Raw genomic sequence first — 17,776 nt, 5'->3', positions numbered from 1 at the left:
CAGCCCCATTTTGGGGAGCGTTATTCCCAAATTTCTCTCTGTCATGACCTGCCCGGGCACAGGCAGGGCCCGCCTTCCCTCCGAGGGCAGTGGGGCACGGCGGGCAGGAGCTGCCACCCGCCCCGGCATGCTCGGCTCCCCCGGCACTCTCCCCTCGCAGGGAAAAGCAAAAAACTCTGCCCGAACTTTCCTTTTCCCGGCTGGTTCATGTCCGTGCTGCCGCCCTGCTCACAGGGAAGGAGCAGGGGCTGTTCCCTGGCACGGGAAGGACAAACCGGCTTTAAAGTCCGGGAGCGACTTTCCCATATCTCGGGTGTCCTTTTAGCCTGGCCAAAAATCACAGTCAACCCCCCTGTGACATTGGCATCACCTTCCTTGTTCCTGCAGCAGGCCCCGGCTGTCCTGAACCCGCCGCGGAGCTTGGACTCGGGAAAATTTCCTCCTGCAGGGGCGGGGAGGAACCTGACCCTGCCCGGGGTGCGGTGCCAGGGGACTGACGCAGGCAGCGCTGCCTGCCAGCCCCCCCGGCACGTCCCTGTCCCCGGGGACCCCTCACCGGGGGGACAGGGAAGCCCCCGTGGGGACAGGGAAGCCCCTGTGGGGACAGGGAAGCCCCCGTGGGGACAATGTCCTCACCCCTGGCACCAGCCGGGGCTCAGGTGCCACCGCAGCTGTTTGAGATCAAATCCCCGGGTGTCACCTCGCAGTGCTGCCAGCAGGGCAAGAAGGGGACGGGCCTGTGCCGTGTCTGTGTCCCTCGTGTCCCCCGTGCCGGCCACAGCTCTCGGGGTGACACCAGAGCCGGCTCTGCCCCGCCCTGTCCGTGCTGCTGGCCCGGCCTGGGGCAGGGCAGAGATCCAAGCACCGGAGATAACAAATGTCAAACTCATCACTTCCCCCTCACCGCGTGTGCAGCCAGCGCCGGGCCAAGGCCCCGAGGGCTCCGGGCATGTCCCGGGAGGGGAAAGGGGCTGTGGAGCCTGGCAGCAGCAGGACAATGAAGAGGGCACGGAGGTGACAGTGACAGTGACAGCCAGGGGCTGGCAGGGCAGGGAAGTGCCAGGGAGATGCCATCACCAGTGCAGGAGAGACGGGAAAAGCACAGCAAAGCCCCGGGGAGCCGGGCTGGGGCTCGGTGCCCCAAAACCTGCGTGCTGCAGGGGGGAAGGCGGCTGAGCCCATCCCTGTGCCAGGCTGGGGAGTCCTGGGTCCCACGGTGCCATCCTGGCCATGCCAGCCTCAGGAGGGACTCTCTGCAGGGCACCAAAATGCTGGAAAGGCATTTCCTGGAAAGATTTCCACTCTGGATGTAGGATCACAGAATCCTGGGAAGGTTTGGGCTGGAAGGGAGCACAAACCTCTCCTTGTTCCACCTCGCACTGTCCCAGACTGCTGCAAGCCCTGGCCTCGGACACTTCAGGGCTGCAGGGGCAGCCCCAGTTCCTCTCCGCCTCCCCACCCTCCCAGGGAGGAATTTCTCCCCAAACCCAAGCTAACCCTGCCCCCGGTTTCCATCAGGCTCTGAGGGACAAAGCACAGGGAACCCCAGACATGATGCAGGAGGAGGTCTGGGCAGTGCAGCTGCCTCAGAGGAAAGCGGCAGCAACTGAGATTCCTGAGCCCGGGAAAGAGAAACCTGTGGGAAGGAGCCCGGTGCAAGCCCTGTCTCTGCTGCCCACGGGGCTCTGAGCTGCAGCTCTGAGCGCTCAGGAAGAGATAAGGACACATCAGTCAAACAGGAAGATCGGGGGCTGGGAAATGCAGGAAGCTCTGGCCTGTCCTGGGAAAGCCCCACATCCCCCGCACGGTGCCAGCTCCAGATGTGCTGGCTGGGCCCAGATGTGCTGTCCTCAGTGCCAGCCCAGCCCCGGGTGAGATGAGCTGGCTCCAGATGTGCGCGCTGGCCGGGCAGCCCCAGCCGTGTGTCCCGGGCATTCAGCACTCCCAGAACATCCCAGAGCTGAAATTCCCACTAAAACCCCCGGTCCTGCTCGGGGTGTGTGCAACTACACAAACCCACAGGTTCCTATAACCATCCAGACACATTATATACATCATTATATACATTATATACATCATTGTACACATTCTATAACCACACCGCCCAGCCAGGCTTCACCCCGCGGTGCTGGCAGGCTCCTGCTCTCACTTCCACAAAAAATCCCCGTGGATCAGTGAAACCCCGGGGCAGGCAGGGCTCGCTGGCAGAGGGAGGCTCTGCCTTTCCCCGGGTGGGTAAATTCTCCTCGCCGACATTTCCTCCTGCGAGGAGAGGCGGGAGCAGTGCGGGGTTTCCTGTGGTTGCAGTGTCTAATGAGGTTAACACTGTTTTTGAGGTTTAACTCTTCAACCGACACGGGAAAGGAAGGCCCGGGCTCTGCAGAGCCGGGGTTTGGGAGCAGCAGAGGGAGCCGGAGGGGTGGAGAGCGCTGGAGCATCCCCGGAGCATCCCTGGATCCCCCAGCGCTGGGAATGCTCTGCCTGTAACATCCCTGGATGAGCTGGGGAGCAGCACGAGGGGCTGACACTCGGCGCTGGTACAGACAACCCCATCCCTTCAGGATTATCCATTCCATGCCTCTGGGACCGGCAGGAAAACTCTCCAGCCCTGACAGCACCCGGGACTCTCGGCTGCGCTCCCGCCTCACACCCGGTGAGGAGAACCCAGGCATGCACCCGGGACGGGCTCAGCTCCACCCGGGTGTCTCCAGATCCTGCCAGAGCTTTGAGGCGCCCCTTCCCCCGAGGCTGCTGCTTTCAGGGATGCTGGGTTTTCCCACGGGCTGACTCAGCCCGGGAGGGAAACTCTGGGGCTCTATGTAGGTCAGCCTCACACTGCCCTCGCTCACTCTGCTGAGGCAGCTCCGGACACAGCGGAGGCTCCCGGTGCCGCCTGCCCTGGGACCTGCCAAGGTAAGGATTCCCCTGCTCCTCCCGGCTTCCAGCCCCTGCTTTAACCCCCAAATATCCCGGCTGCTGCTCCTCACCCTCCGCTCCTGCGTTCCTCCGCTCCTGGCGAGGATCCCGCGTGGTTCGGGTTGGAGCAGCTTCTCCCTTCTCTGCTGAACTCGCATTCCTTCAGCTCCCATGCATGAGGAGGCTTCACCAGAGATGAGATCAAAGCCCAGCACCTCCAGATGGCCTCGTTCCTTTGGCTTTGGAGTTTGCAGAGACCTCTAAATTGGAATAAAAAGCCAAATGTGATTCCCAGAGGAGGCAGCGCCTGCGATCCCTCCGAGAGCTGGGCAGGTTTAGGGTTTTCAGCTCTGCTCACAGGACCCCCAGTTGGATTTTTTCATTTGATCTGACTTGAAGAAGGTTCGTGGCCCTTGGGAACCGACAGCTTCTCTTTGTAGGTCAGGTAATAGGGAGGCACTTGAAATTTGACTCACTCATGATGAATACTTGATCAGCCCCAAAACCAAACCAGGTCACCTCACCCCGCACGAGAAACACCAAAGCACTCGCTGCTGCTGCTGCTGCTGCTGGCCTGGTTTGGGTGGAAAAACAGCATTTTGAAGCTTTTACTGTGGACTCTGGCCTCCCTCCAGGGAAACTTGCCATTCCTGACAGCAGGTACTGTGAGGGGAATGGGGAAAGGAAATGATGGATGTGGGGCTGGGTGTTCAGCCCCAGGGAGGTGAGTGGGGCTGCCAGAGCTGCTTCAGGGTCTGCTCTGTGCCCACCCCCCACCCCCAGAGGGGCCTGTGGGGGTGCTGGAGCCACCCCAGCTTCAGAGGATTGAGGGGTGCCTTGCTGGCCACTTCCAGGAGGATGCTTTTCTTGGAAAAGAGCAATTTCCCCCCGCTGCGTTTCCCTGGTCCTCACCAGTCTGTGCCTTGGCTGCTGCAAAGCCCTTCCAGCCCCACAGTCCCACGAGGCTGGGGAGGCTGGGGAGGCTGGGGAGGCTGGGGAGGCTGGGGAGGCTGGGGAGGCTGGGATTTCCCTCCTGGATTGTGGGAATCCTCCCAGGGAGGCTGTGGAGAGAGGCAAAGGGAGCAGGGAAAAGTTTCAGCCACTCCGGGATGCGGGCACAAGGGTGACTGCCTGGGGACAGGTGGGAAGGCCTGGCCCGGGATTCTGGGGCTGTCTCAAGGGGGTCTCTGCTGGAAGAGCCATTGCTCAGCCTGGGCAGGAGCTGTGGGGAAGATCTTAGGGGAACAGGGAGTTTCTATCCCATAAAACCATGTCTGAGCATCCCCGGGGATGGAGACTGCAGGGCAAGCCCTCAGGGCAGCAGCCCCACTCCGGCCACCTTTAAAGAGCTTTTCCTTGTGTTTAGCTGGAGTTTCCTGATTTCCAATGGAGCCCTTTGCCTCCTGTCCCTGGGTCACGCCTGGGGGGATTTGCCTCGCTAACCTTCAATCCCCCACCAGACATCCATTCCCCAGGATTTGTACCCCACGCTGAGCAGCTCCCAAGCCTTTCCACCCTTCTCAGGTGCTCCTGACCCTCAGGCACCTTTGGTGGGCTCATTCCAGAGTGTCCCCCCCTCTCCCAGCCCCGGAGCCAACACTGGGGATGGGTCTGAGCAGAGGGCAGCCCCCCCTGACCTCCCAATCCCGTCTCCTCCAAGGCAGGGCTGCTCAGATTTCCCTGGACAAACCCACACTGCTTGTTCCCCTCCCGGCCCTCCTGCCCGTGCTGGAGCTGGCTGCCCAGGAGGATTTGCTCCGTGGTTTTTTATCCCTCAGACTATGCTGCCCAGGCCATGGCACGGTCCGGTGAGGCTTTGGTGCTGCACCTCCTGCTCTGCTGCCTGTGCCCAGGTGAGTGACCCTGGCAGGGCCCCCACGCTGCCACCCGAGCTCCTGAGAGTCCTGGGGGGATTTCCAGGGGGAACAGGACAATGACAGAGCTGGGGGTGTGGAGGGGAGCATTGCAGGGGGTCCCATGCCCTGCAGCTCCTTCTTCCCTCTCTCCTCCTTGGAGTGGGGCCATTTCCAGGCTCCTGGGGCCATTTCCAGGCTCCTGGGGCCCCTGTGCTGAGCTCTGGGCTCTGCCCTTGCACAGCCCTGCCCTTTCCAGGAAGGGCAGATGGAGCCCGATAGCGCCCGAGAGCCGGGGCTGCTGCACAGCTTCATCTGATAGGGAAGGGCTGCGCCCCCGCCGCGCTAATCTGGGGGATCAGAGCTCGAGAGAGCTGCAGGTTATTTCCCTGCAGTCATCTGAACAGCAGAGCAAAACCCAAACTGGGTGAAACTGGTGAAACTTGGCTGTTTCTGGTGGGCTGGGATGAGTCAGCGGGGCCGGGGCTGCTGCGGGCAGGGGCTTCATCCCAGTCCCAGCCTGGTTCAGGCTGGGAGAGACCTCGGGGCACCTTCCACTACCCCAGGCTGCTCCAGATCCCATCCAGCCTGCCTTTGGACACTTCCAGGGACAGCCACAGCTTCTCTGGGCACCCTGTGCCACCCTCAGGGGGAACAATTTCTCCCCGGCATCCCCCATGAGCCCTGCTTTATCCTCACCCACGGGGCTCAGGGTGCCCAGGGCGGGGTGTCCTCCCCTGGCTGCAGGACCCGGCCGTGCTGCTGCTGCACCCCGGGCAGCAAAGCAGCTCCTGCGCAGCCCTGCAGCCCGCAGCACCCCCTGCTCCGCTGGGACACCCCCGAGCCCACCCTCTTTGGTGCAGGCGCTGCAAGCCTCGAGTGCAAGGGGCACGTCTGGATCGAGCCCGGGCCCGTGGTGCGGATGGGCTCCGACGTCTCCATCGGCTGCCAGCCCGCCCTGGGCTGCCCTTCTGCCCGGCTCCTCATCCTCCTCAACTACAGCCGCGCCGAGGGCGCCCCGCTGGCGCTGCCCGGCGGCGCCGCGCTGCTCCGGCTGCCCAATTTTCAGACGCCCTTCGCCACCGTCACCTGCTTCTCCCGCTGTGCCCGCACCGGCAGGGACCGCCTGGTGTGCGGCACCGAGCTCCGGGCGGGCTGTGAGTGCCCCGCGCCCCTCGCCGGGCCGGGCCCGCGGGGCCGGGCTGGGGCTCCCCCGGGGGCCGCGCCCTCACCCGGCCTCGCCCCGCAGACCCTCCGGACCCCCCGGGCAACCTGAGCTGCGCCATCGCCGAGGGCTCGGAGCGCCTGCAGTGCGGCTGGGACGAGGGACGGGCCACGCACCTGCACACCCGGCACAGCCTCCACCTGCGCAGGTGAGGCCCGGGCAGCGCGGCGGGGAGGGGGCAAGGGGGTGAGAGACACCAGGTGACACCCCTGGGTGACAGCCCCGGGTGGCACCCCCAGGTGACAGCCCCGGTGACAGCCCTAGTGACAGCCCCGGCGCTGCCGTGCCCCAGTTCCACTTCCTACCGCTCACGTTTTGTCACCTCCTGCCCGCGAACCGCGGGTTCCACCGCAGGGGGGTTTGAGCACCCGGCTCGCGTCCCGCCGTGCCCTGCCGCAGGGGAGCAGCAGATTCCAGCTGCTCGGGCTCTCTGCAGGATAAAGAGAGGCTGAACCAAACGCTGCCCAAACGCCAAAAGCAGAAGTCCTGCTTGCAGCTGAAGCAGAGGTGCTGCACGTGTGCCACAGTCCCGCCCTGGGATGCTCCCTGCCACCAAAGTCCCCAGGACATCACCTGGCATGTCACAGCCCATGCCAGGATGCTCTCTGCCACTGGAGTTCCCCGTTGCAGGCTTTCAGTTGTCCTGACTCAGTTTTAAAGACGTTAAATCCCATCACATGGAAGCTCTGTGAAGAGAAGGGACAAAGCTGCTGCCCAGCTCTGGGCTCAGACTGAACCGTGCAGCCAGAAAGGAAGGAATGGGTTCCCTTCCCACTGTGAAAACACAAATCCCCAGCAGCAGTGTCAGGGAGGGGACAATTTCCAGTTTGCTTTAGGGGTGGCAAACTCGGGTTTGGGGATGGCTGTGCCCTGGTCAGGAGCCGGGGTGGCAGTGCCAGCGGGTGTGTGGTGCTGGGGTGGCACTGATGGGGCTGCCTGCTGCTCCCAGGGTGCTGGCACAGGATGAGGAGGATGAGGAAGAAAAGATCTTCCCTGCAAACTCCCCCGTGCTGCTGAGAGAGCTGCACAACGAGAGCCACTACTCGGTGTGGGTGCAGGCCAGCAACGCTCTGGGCACCGCCCGCTCGGCCCCTCAGCACCTCAGCCTGCAGGAGCTCGGTATGTCCGTCTGTCTGTCCATCTGTCCATCCCTCCAACCATCATCCATCCCTCATCCATGCCCCATCACCCATCCATTCATTCCTCCTATCCATCTCTTCACCCCTCCATCCATCCATCCATCCATCCATCCCTCATCCATGCCCCATCACCCATCCATTCATGCCTCCTATCCATCTCTTCACCCCTCCATCCATCCATCCATCCATCCATCCATCCATCCATCCCTCAATCCATTCCTCCTTCCATCCATCCCTCCCTCCCTCCATCCATCCAACCCTCCATCCATCTCTCATCCCTCCATCCCTCCTTCAATCCATTCCTCCATCCTTCCATCCATCCACCCCTCTATCCATCCCTCCCTCCCTCCCTCCCTCCCTCCCTCAGCAGCACGGCGTGCTGGGGCTGTGCGCTGCCACCCACCCTGCCCTGCCCTGCCGTGTCACTTTGGGGACACCCCTGAGCACCAGGACCGTCCCCACCCCGCCTGTCCCCGCAGTGATTCCAGCCCTGCCCGTGCCCATCGGTGCCCACACCACGGACTCGTCCCCTCCCCGCACCACCACGCGCTGGAGGAGCCGCACGCGGCTGCACAAGGTGCACTGCGAGGAGAGGCACCGAGCCACGGGCACCCCGGAGTGGCAGGTGAGACCCCCGGCACCCCAAACCTCCCCCTGTTAAACAGACACGAGTCCCGGTCCTGCTGGAGACCCCACGGGCAATGGGAACATTCGGGGCCCTTCAGAACTCACCCCTGGCAGATCCCAGTTTGGGGGGCAGGAGCGCTGGTGCCACCCGAGAGAGCAGTCGGTCTCGTGGACAGGGTGAGCTCAGCTTCTTAAGCAACAGGACAGAATTCCAAACATTTCCCAAAGTTCCGCTCTGCAAGGACAAGGCACAAAATCCCCTGGGATGCTCAGAGCACAGCCCGGACAAAACCGCAGCGGGGCAGCTCCACCTGAGCCCTTTGCCAGCATCCCCGGCAGGGCTGAGCCCGGATCCCGGCTCCCAAAATCCCCGCGGTGGCAAAATCCCAGCGCGGCTGCGCCTGTGCCCGGAGGGTGGCACCGGAGGGGACAGGGTGGCACCGGAGGGGACAGGGTGACCCCTGGCCATGCGGACGGGAGCGCGGTGCCCTCCCCGTGCCCGGGGGTGGCGGTGGCAGCGGGGACGCTCCCGCTCCCCCAGGTCGCTGCTTGCCTTGCAGGTGGAGCCGTGTGAGGAGGCGGCCCCGGAGGGCCCCCGGTGGCAGCACGAGCTGCAGAGCGACACCCGCTTCGTGTTCCAGGTCCGGTGCCGGCTCAGCGCCGCCCGCGGCCCCTGGAGCGCCTGGAGCCCCCCGTTCCTGTACAGCACCCCCGAGGCAGGTGGGCACAGCCCCGGTCCCAGGTGGGCGCAGCCCCGGTCCCAGGTGGGCACAGCCCCGGTCCCAGGTGGGCACAGCCCCGGTCCCAGGTGGGCACAGCCCTGGCACGGCTGCCCGGGCTTTCAAAGCCCTGCGGAGGTGGCACCTGGGGACGTGGGGTGGCTCTGGCGGCGCCGGGGGTGGCCGGGCTCGATGTTCTCCGAGGGCTTCTCCAGCCGAGCAGATTCTATGATCTTTAGTGGCTCCCCTGGGCGGGAAAATCGCATCAGTCGAGGTGTCGCGACAAATCCCTGTCACCCTCAGCCAGCTCCCCCCTGCCCACGCCAGCTGGGGACCCCGGGATGGGCCCGGGCACGGCGGCTCAGCCATCCCGGGATGCCCGGGGAGCGCTGCCCCCCGCCCCGGTGCCAGCGGGGGACCCGGGCTGGTCTCACCCCAAAAAGCAGCAGCGCTCCCCGGTGCGGTGAGCTGCGCCCCTTCCTCCCCCAGCCCGGGAGGGGCATCCCGGGGGGCCGGGGCCGTGCGGGAGCCCCGGGTGCCCCCCGGTGTCTCACGGTGCCCCCGCTCCTCCCGCAGCCCCCGCCGCCGCTCCCGCCGTGTGGCGGCGCCTGGGCCCGGCCCTGCCCAACGGCAGCCGCGAGGTGACGGTCTTGATCAAGGTAAGGAGGTTTGGGACAGCCTCCGCCGGGTTCGGGGCAGCCTCCGCCGGGCTCGGGCTCTGCCGCTCCTCCCCGAGCAGCCGGAGGTGCCGCCCTCCCTGAGGAGCCCGCGGGGATGGGAGGAAAAATCCCATCTTGGAGCAGATTGTCTCCATCCTTTTCAAAGGTGTCCCCCAGCCGAGGGGACAGCTGTCCCGGCTGGGTGTGGCGCTGTCACACCCCACAGATCTCTGCCCATCTCGCCCCTCGCAGCCGCTGCCGGCCCGGGATGCCCGCGGGAGGATCCTGGGCTACGCCGTGTCCGCCGAGAGCCCCGGGGGCGCGGAGCTGCTGTGCCTCACCTCGGGCACGCAGTGCACGGTGCTGGTGCCGCCGGGAGCCCGCAGCCTCCTCGTCACCGCCCGCAACTCCAAAGGGGCCTCCAGCCCCGCCAGCATCCCCCTGGGGCGGGGGGCAGCCCGGGCAGGTAGGATCGCACCCGTGCCCATTGCGGGGGCTGCGTTTCACCCGTGACCACCGGGGGGAAATGCTGGACTGGGAGAGGGAACGGCCCCGGCAGAGCTCTGCCCACCCCACAGAGGGAGCACAAAGCCCTCCAGACAAATCCAGCCTCCCCTGGAGATGCTCTGCAGCTCCACATTCCAGTGTATGGGATCATGGAATTCTGGAGGGGTTTGGGCTGAGAGAGACCCTAAAGCCCACCTCAGTTCATTGTTCCGTGGGCAGGGACACCTCCCACTGTCCCAGGCTGCTCCAAGCCCTGTCCAACCCAGCCCTGGGCACTGCCAGGGATCCAGGGGCAGCCACAGCTGCTCTGGGAATTCCAGCCCAGCCCCTCCCCACCCTCCCAATTCCCAATCTCCCACCCATCCCTTCCCTCTGGCAGTGGGAGCCATTCCCTGTGTCCTGTCCCTCCCTGCCTTGTCCCCAGCCCCTCTCCAGCTCTCCTGGAGCCCCTTCAGGCCCTGCAATCTCAGCCCTTCCCCTCCTAAAGCTGCAGCTACAAATTTGTTTTTAAGTTTGCCCTGCCCGTGCTGGCTGACACCACAAAGGGTGCCAGGCTGCTCCTCTGCTCCCCAGAACAGCTCCTGCAGCCTCTGCCAACCCCCACTCTGAGCTGCCAAACTGAAAAAGAAAGGGGAAAAACAATCCCTTCTGAATCCTTTCAGGAGCACTTTGTGCTCCCTGTGCCCTGGGCTGTGGTTTTCCCCACAACCACGCTCTCCTGGGTCTGAGAAACGTCTCTGAATGAGCAATGGGAGGGGAAAGTCCCCTTCAAGCTGAGCACAAATACATGACTAAAAAGAAACTGAAGAGAAGAAATAAGGTGGAAAAACTCTCTAAGCTCTGATGTTTATCAGAATCGTGCACGTTTCTGGTAAGAAGTGACAGGTGGAGCCTTTCAGGGATGTGACGGAGGAGATGATGTGGGGTTTGGGATTTGCCAACATCTGGATGGGGATGAGCACAGCTGGCCAGGAGGCCCAAGGGCACATGGGCAGGGAATGTGGCTGGGGAGGGTCTGGAGCCCCAGGAGGGGCTGAGGGAGCTGGGAAGGGGCTCAGCCTGGAGAAAAGGAGGCTCAGGGGGACCTTGTGGCTCTGCACAGCTCCTGACAGGAGGGGACAGCCGGGGGGATTTGGGATCTGCTCCAGGAACAGGGACAGGAGGAGAGGGAACGGCCTCAGGCTGGGCCAGGGGAGGCTCAGGGTGGGCACCATGAAAATTTCCTAATGGAAAACTTTTCCAGCCCTGGCCCAGCTGCCCAGGACAGGGGTGGAGTCCCCATCCCTGGAGGGATTCAAAAGCCACATGGATGTGGCACCTGGGGACACAGGGCAGTGCTGGCCTTGACCTTTAAGGTCTTTTCCAACCAAAATAATTCTATGAAACACAGATCAATACACAAAGACAGATTTATACATATATATATAGTGTGTTTATAGATTAAACTCACCGTATTCTATAATTTCCCGTTCACCCCTCAGTTTCCAAACACCTCCACGAAAGCCACATTTGTCCTGGGCTTGGCCGAGTCTCCAGGGATGATTTTGGGGTGACAGCCCCTTGTCCCCTCTCTCCACAGAGTTCCCAGCCCCAGAGGCCGTGGAGGTGAAGGCTGAGAACCAGAGCAGGGTCCTGGTGCGGTGGCGGCGCCCCCAGCACCCCCAGAGCCCGCTCTGGTTCATACTGGAGTGGGTGTCCAGCCCCCCGCACGGCCAGGAGGAGCAGTTCTCCTGGGAGAGGCTCCCACACCACCAAACACACACCTACATCCAAGGTAAGGCACCCCGGGAGCCTCCTCTGCTCGGTGCAGCTCATCAGGGCGTCACCAACCCAAACTGTGGATTATAAATCCAAACCAGAGTACAAAGGCAGCTCCATTTGGGTTTGAGCCCCTGCCCACTTGTTTTTGGGGAGCGGGGCTATGAGGAGCCCTTGGGGAAGGAGGAGGAGGGCAGCAATTGGAGAATTGAGGGCAGGCACTGGGATTTGGGTCCCAGGGAGAGGAGGGGATGGGAAGGGAAAGGAAAACGAAATGAAAGGGAGCTGGCGGGCCAGGAGCAGCCCCAGACCCCCGCAGGCCGATCCAGCTGCTGTCACCCCTCGGTGAGAAGCCCCTGAGCGAGCCCGGAGCCCGCGGAGAGGATAAAAAGATTAAAAACACCTTTTGAAGGCACCCCCGGGTTTTCCCGCAGGGGCGGCGGCGGGAGCGGCCCTGAGCGTGGCGCTGTACGCGGTGTACCCCGGCGGGATCGGCGGGCCCAGCACCGGCACGGGTGAGGATGGAGGGGGGAAAGGCTGCAAATCCCCACGGCCTGGGGTCTGCGGGACTGCCGGGGAAAGGCTGCAAATCCCTCCCCGCAGCCCCGGGGAAAGGCTGCTCCTCTTCCCCAGAGCCCCGGGGAGAGGCTGCTCCTCTTCCCCAGAGCCCCGGGGAGAGGCTGCTCCTCCTTCCCCGCAGCCCCGGGGAGAGGCTGCTCCTCCTCCCCAGAGCCCCGGGGAAAGGCTGCTCCTCCTCCCCAGAGCCCCGGGGAGAGGCTGCTCCTCTTCCCCGCAGCCCCGGGGAGAGGCTGCTCCTCTTCCCCAGAGCCCCGGGGAGAGGCTGCTCCTCCTTCCCCGCAGCCCCGGGGAGAGGCTGCTCCTCCTCCCCAGAGCCCCGGGGAAAGGCTGCTCCTCCTTCCCCGCGGCCTCGGTTCTGCGGGGTTCCGTAGGTTTAGGAAGGGGAGAAACCCTCCCCAGCGAGCAGAATAGGAAAACAAAGGGTTTAATCAATGTAGAGATCAATTACATATTATAGCAATATATTATATTCTGTATTATATCAATGTATAATCAATTACATCAAAACCCCATCTCTAGCCAGTCTTTGCTCCCCTGCACAGCCCTAAACCACCCAAGGACCCCCTTTCCCTTCCCCAGATGCATTTTCCCTTCCCGTGGCAGGAAAGTGAGGCTGCAAATGCAGAGTTCACAGGGAAATGTTAAAGACAACCCAAAATATAGCAAAGAGCTTTTCCAGAGATCAACAGGGCAGACCCAGCTGCCCTTCCTCACCTGGAGGGGGTCAAGAATGGTTTGGAAGGGACACCCTCAAGTGGGTCAGGCTGGGAATGGTTTCAGGGGAGGGCACAAGCCTGCAAAGGAGCATGAGCATCATCATCATCATCATCATCATCATCATCATCATCACCATCACCATCGCTGGGGGTGGCTGTGGGTGTCCCCCAGAACCAGGCAGGTCCTCGGGGGGCTGAGGCCAAGCAGGCTCTGACCTCCAGAGCTCCCCCAGCACAGCCCGGGTGGGGGCTGAGGGCCAGGGCTGGGCTTAAATAGAGCCTGCCCTGGGCAGGGGCTGGGCAGGGCCAGGTGGGGCTGGGCAGGGCCAGGTGGGGCTGGGCAGGGCCATCGGGGGCTCTCAGAGCCACCTGCAGGTGACACCTGAGGGTGTCCTCAGCCTGTGCCACCTGAGCCGTGTCCCCTGCAGCGCCAGGGACCTGTTCCGTGCCAAGGCAGCTCCGTGGCTCTGCCTGGCCCCTCCCCGGGCTGGGGAAATGGAATCAGATATTCCTGGCTGCTCGCCCCTGGCTGTTGGGTGTTGTCCTTCTGTGTCACCAAATGTTTGTCAGGGATATTTGGGATCCCCAGGGAATCTCTGAACCTGGCCAGGATCACAGCTGGCTGCTCCTTTCAGCAGGAAGAGGCTTCCTGCCTGTGCTAGTTCAGTTTGTAACTGGGTGGAAACACCAATTTCTGTCATGGTTTCACCTTTGCTAGACTTTGCTAATTAGTGCAGTGGTTTGGGTGTTTACCAGAATTGTGCTGAGATGAGGTTAGCAGAAAAGCAAAGCAGGCCTAACCTTCAAGGGTACAAAGATGGATTTATCCTCAGTTTTTAAGGATCCTCTGGTATTTAACCCTGTGTGCTCACAGAGATGTATGAATTCTCTGTTAGCTGCATTGGCTGTCAATTTTAAAACTAATCACTAATTAGTTTAGCTATAACTTCTTAAAAAATCACTTCTCCAGTGTTAAACTACTACATTGCCATGGCAGGGGGTTCAGCTGCAGATCTTCCCCCACTGCACGGAAATAAAAATAAAAAAATAACCGGGAAATTCATTCCCATGGGGTTGGGAAAACACAGAATCCCCCTTGGGTTGGGTTGGGAGGGACTCAAAGCCCACCCAGTGCCACCCCTGCCATGGCAGGGACACCTCCCACCACCCCAGGGTGCCCCAAGCCCTGTCCAGCCTGGCCCTGGGCACTGCCAGGGATCCACAACTTCTCTGGAAAACCCTTTAAACAACCCGGGAATGCTCATGAGGAACGATGGAGCTCCCCAGGGGGCTGAATTCTTGTCTCCAGGGATGTGCAGGGGAGATGTTTTGTGGATGGGGCCAGTTGTTGATTAACATCTCATTTAATTGTGTCTCTGGGAAATGGGGCGCTGTGGAGAGCCCAGCCAGAGCTGGAGTTTTTCTCGTTACACCGTTATTTATTTTTCTGAAAAGATAAAACCAGGCTGGGTTTTGTGCCCCCACAGCCCTCTGAAGGAATCTCAGACATTTCCCCCCTCTCTGTTCCAGTCCCTGCAGAGGAGCCGCTCCTGGGCAGCACCCACAGCGAGATGTCCCCAGGTAAGGAGGGCAGCTCTGCCTTGCTAAGCCGGGCTTTCTGCTGGCCACGAGCGCAGGTTTAACCCAGCAGCACCGGGCAGTGGGAACTGAGAGCTCCCGGACGCTTTGGGGAGGTCAGAGCCAAGAAAAATGACCTTTTCCCTCCGTGGGGACCAAACCCAGATGCAGGGAGGGCCGTGGTGCACTCATGGTGTGCAGCACCCACGGAACGCAAACTTTGAGTTTTGCTTTCTAATGGGGTTAAAATACAACCAGGACAAGTGGGAGGTGCCCAAACCAGGAAAATTAAAATTAACCCCCACCAGAGGCTGATTCCGCCTGCAGTTTGAAGCAGGGCCTGTTCCAGCACCCCCTGCCCTGCCCTGGGGATGCTCGGCTCTCACATCCTCCGGCAAAGGTCACGGCGCTTAAATCGAAAGCAAAACCAGCACGGGCTGAGGAATTCACGTCAGCATTTCTGGCAGGAAATGGTGAGTGAGGGACTGAACCCCGAGCCCAGGCATGACCTGCTCCCTCTCCACCCTCTTGCAGACGATGACATCAGAGTTTTCCTGGGACTGAGCCTTGGCATGGTCGGATTTTCGGTTCTTATTGCAATTGCAATGTTTAAAAAGTCAGTCAGGAAAAGGTATTCCTTTCTCCTCCATGTCTTTTTTCCTCATTTCCAATTCGTCTTTTTTTTTTTTTTTTAATATATATAGAAGAAATATAAAATATCTTCTGGGATGTTTTAAAATCAACTACAGAGTCCTTTTCACCCCAGCCTGAGGGCAGTGGCACACATTTATCAGGCTGTGGGATGAGAGGACTTTTTGGTGCTCCACAGTGAGGCAGAGGCCAACAAAAGAAGTCAAATAAACACAAAATTGGTGAAATTAAAGACTGGGGAACCCAGAGTTTCCAAGGCTGGGTGTTCTTCAGTGTCCTTCCTACCCACACAGTTTCATCCTGCATGAGGAACATCTGAAGGATAATTTGGATTAACATTTGGGGTTTGGTTTTTCCCTCTCGGTGAAGGATTAAGGGCGCCCTGGTGTCCCTCTTGCCGAAGTGGCTCTTTGAGGACTTTCCCCACATGGAGAACAGCTCCGTGGTGAAATCACTCCAGGTGAGGGCACAGTTGTCTCCTGGCTTTGCTTCCCCTCAGATCAAAGCTTGGCTTCACAGAACCATGGAATTCCTCAGGCTGGAAAATCCCTCTGAGGTCGTGGAGTCCAACCATTCCCAGCAGTGCCAAGGCCACCGCTGTCCCCTGTCCCCAAGTGCCACGTCCACAGGGATTTTAGATCCCTGCAGGGATGGGGACTCCACCCCTGTGCCAGGGCTGGACAACCTTTCCACAAAGACATTTTCCCTAAAATCCAACCTCCCCTGGCATTGCCTGAGGCCGTTCTTCTGGTAGCATTCCTTGTCACCAGCCTTGTCACCAGCACCGTGGGGAGCACGGGTGGGGAGAGGTTTAAGCTCTGAGGTACTGGGAACTGCTCAGGAATCATTTCCCAGGCATTTGCAAGGTGTGTGGGAGCCTGGATGAGCTGAGGCCTTTAAACCCTCATTCCACACCCTCTGCATTCCCTGGCCACAGCTGCCCCGGGCCGGGAGGGTCCTTGGAGCTCATCCCACCCCATCCCCTGGTCCCAGCCCTAATGACAGCTCTCCCATTAATAAAATTTACCAGTTTCTTGCCACACTCACCATTTTTCCACAGGACAAGGGCGATTTCCCCAGTGAGAGCCTCCAGGAGCCGTTCCTGGCCTCCGGTGATCCCGCAGTCACGGAAATCGAGGAGGTGCCGGCACAGGAGCGGCGCCAGAGGGACACCAAGGCCAGGGCAGAGGTGGCCGAGCACAGGGAGCTCCCAAGGACCGTGGTGGCCCCCAGAACCCCAGCCCCAGAGCAGCTGAGTGCCTACAAACCCCAGCTCTCCCATGGGAACACGCTGGGATACGTCGCTGCTGGGATTTACCAGGCGCAGCCGCCCGCGGCAACCCCGGAGTTCCCAGGGACGGGAATCTTCTTCCAGGACTACACCAGCCCCGTGCCCCAGCTGTGGGAGCAGCAGGGAGGGGTACCCCAGGTGTGTCTGCTGGAGAAGATCAACCTGGTCCTCAACAGCAGCCAGGAGTTCCCGGTGCATTCCCAGGGATCCTTCCCGGGGAACCCCTGGCAGCAGAGGCCGCCCAGCGAGGCCCCGGAGCAGATGCTGGTCCCCGAGGAGCTGCTGTCCTGCCTGAGGGCCACCAGCAGGGAGCCCCTGGGTGTCAGCCCCTGCTTCCCAGAGAGCACGGGAGGGCTGCTCTGAGAGGAGCTGGAATTGTGGATGGAACCCCGGAGCGGTGACAGGGCAGTGCCAGCACCGGGAGTGCCGATGGAGGAACCAGCGCAGAACTCCGGGCTGGAATTCTGCCCCCTTACCCCACTGCGGGTTCCCGTGGCTGCCTGGGAATACCCAGCAAATCCCAGTTTTAACCTTACCTCACCGTGGCAGGAGCAAAACAGCCATAAAGCCTGGATTCCTGGAATGCCAAGCAGGAGATTCCTGCAGAGCGGAATATCTTCAATTACTGCTCAACATTGTCCTCTTGTCAAAGGTTTGGAGCACTTCATTCCCAAAGTTTTGGAGCATTTCATCCCCAAATGTTTGGAGCACTTCATTCCTAAATGTTTGGAGCACTTCATTCCCAAATGTTTGGAGCACTTCATGCCCAAAGTTTTGGAGCACTTCATTCCTAAATATTTGGAGCACTTCATTCCCAAATGTTTGGAGCACTTAATTCCTGGAAGTAATTGCAGCTAAAATGGATTTAAAAATCCCTCAGACATCCTGGCAGAGATGTGGGAAATATTTTGGGATTGTTCCTGATGAGCAGACACCGCACCAGGGAGGATTGATGTATCACAAGGGCACCAAGAGCATGGAATCTTTTCTGTGTTTCATTTTCCTCCCATTCCCAATAAAACCCCACTCAGGTAAGAACAAACCTCCACCGCCTGCCGGGCTGATTTAAAATCCCTCTGAGCTGGTCCCAGGCCAAACCCTTCTCTTTGGGTGAGGGATTTGTCACCCCTCAGCCTCGCTGTGGGAAGGGCATTGTGGCACAGAAAATGGGATTTATCAGGCACGAGATGAACTTGGATCTTCGGACACCCAGAAGGTGAAATGCTGCAGTCTCCTTCCTTCAGAAGCCCTGAAACAATTTCCAGGTGTTCTGGGATTTACAAAATATTCCCAAATCCTTTTTTTTTTCACTTTTCCCTCGGCACTGGGAGCATTTCTCCATCAGCTGTTACACAGATGGATTAATTCTGCTGTTTGTCCTCAATACTTCCAAACCACCCTCGATACTTTCCAAGTTCTGGGACTTACAAAATATTTCCAAATATCTTTTTTTCCCCCAATTTTTCACTGGGAATTTTGAGCATTTCTCCATCAGCTGTTGCACAAATGGATTAATTCTGTTGTTTGTCCTCAATGCTTCCAAACCACCCTCAATACT

At 60.6% G+C, this 17,776-nt stretch overlaps 1 protein-coding gene and 2 long non-coding RNA genes across 6 annotated transcripts; 1 reads left to right on the top strand and 2 right to left on the bottom strand.

Annotated features, from left to right (window-relative positions):
* Window positions 1-1,689: 1,689 nt before the first annotated feature.
* Window positions 1,690-3,898, bottom strand: LOC134555365 (uncharacterized). The gene is made up of 3 exons (XR_010081415.1): window positions 3,393-3,898; window positions 2,988-3,176; window positions 1,690-2,481 (listed from the first exon to the last, which is right to left on the bottom strand). It is a non-coding gene; the product is annotated as an uncharacterized LOC134555365 (long non-coding RNA).
* LOC134555364 (uncharacterized) lies at window positions 3,894-9,045 on the bottom strand. Of its 2 annotated transcripts, XR_010081413.1 has the most exons (6): window positions 8,914-9,045; window positions 8,625-8,726; window positions 7,866-7,995; window positions 6,568-6,680; window positions 6,307-6,424; window positions 3,894-3,977 (listed from the first exon to the last, which is right to left on the bottom strand). It is a non-coding gene; the product is annotated as an uncharacterized LOC134555364 (long non-coding RNA). The 2 variants fall into 2 exon arrangements; XR_010081414.1 differs by lacking the exon at window positions 8,914-9,045 and having other exon boundaries at window positions 8,625-8,761.
* IL23R (interleukin 23 receptor) lies at window positions 3,902-16,893 on the top strand. 3 transcript variants are annotated; one of them, XM_063406876.1, is made up of 14 exons: window positions 3,902-4,769; window positions 5,633-5,926; window positions 6,019-6,142; window positions 6,944-7,113; window positions 7,613-7,758; window positions 8,321-8,480; window positions 9,056-9,138; window positions 9,391-9,604; window positions 11,225-11,419; window positions 11,838-11,918; window positions 14,229-14,279; window positions 14,811-14,907; window positions 15,297-15,387; window positions 15,988-16,893. In XM_063406876.1, exons 1-14 carry the CDS (start codon window positions 4,712-4,714, stop codon window positions 16,579-16,581), a joined length of 2,358 nt encoding a protein of 785 aa, XP_063262946.1. In that variant the 5' UTR covers window positions 3,902-4,711; the 3' UTR covers window positions 16,582-16,893. The 3 variants fall into 3 exon arrangements, 2 of the variants coding, with proteins under 2 accessions (XP_063262946.1, XP_063262945.1); XM_063406875.1 differs by lacking the exon at window positions 3,902-4,769 and having other exon boundaries at window positions 4,843-5,926; XR_010081412.1 differs by lacking the exons at window positions 3,902-4,769; window positions 14,811-14,907 and having other exon boundaries at window positions 4,843-5,926; window positions 14,229-14,749; window positions 15,988-16,027.
* Window positions 16,894-17,776: the final 883 nt, after the last annotated feature.

Source organism: Prinia subflava, chromosome 10 (assembly GCF_021018805.1).
Source record: "Prinia subflava isolate CZ2003 ecotype Zambia chromosome 10, Cam_Psub_1.2, whole genome shotgun sequence".
Lineage (NCBI taxonomy): Eukaryota > Metazoa > Chordata > Aves > Passeriformes > Cisticolidae > Prinia > Prinia subflava.
This window is presented reverse-complemented; position numbering and strand designations above follow the sequence as displayed.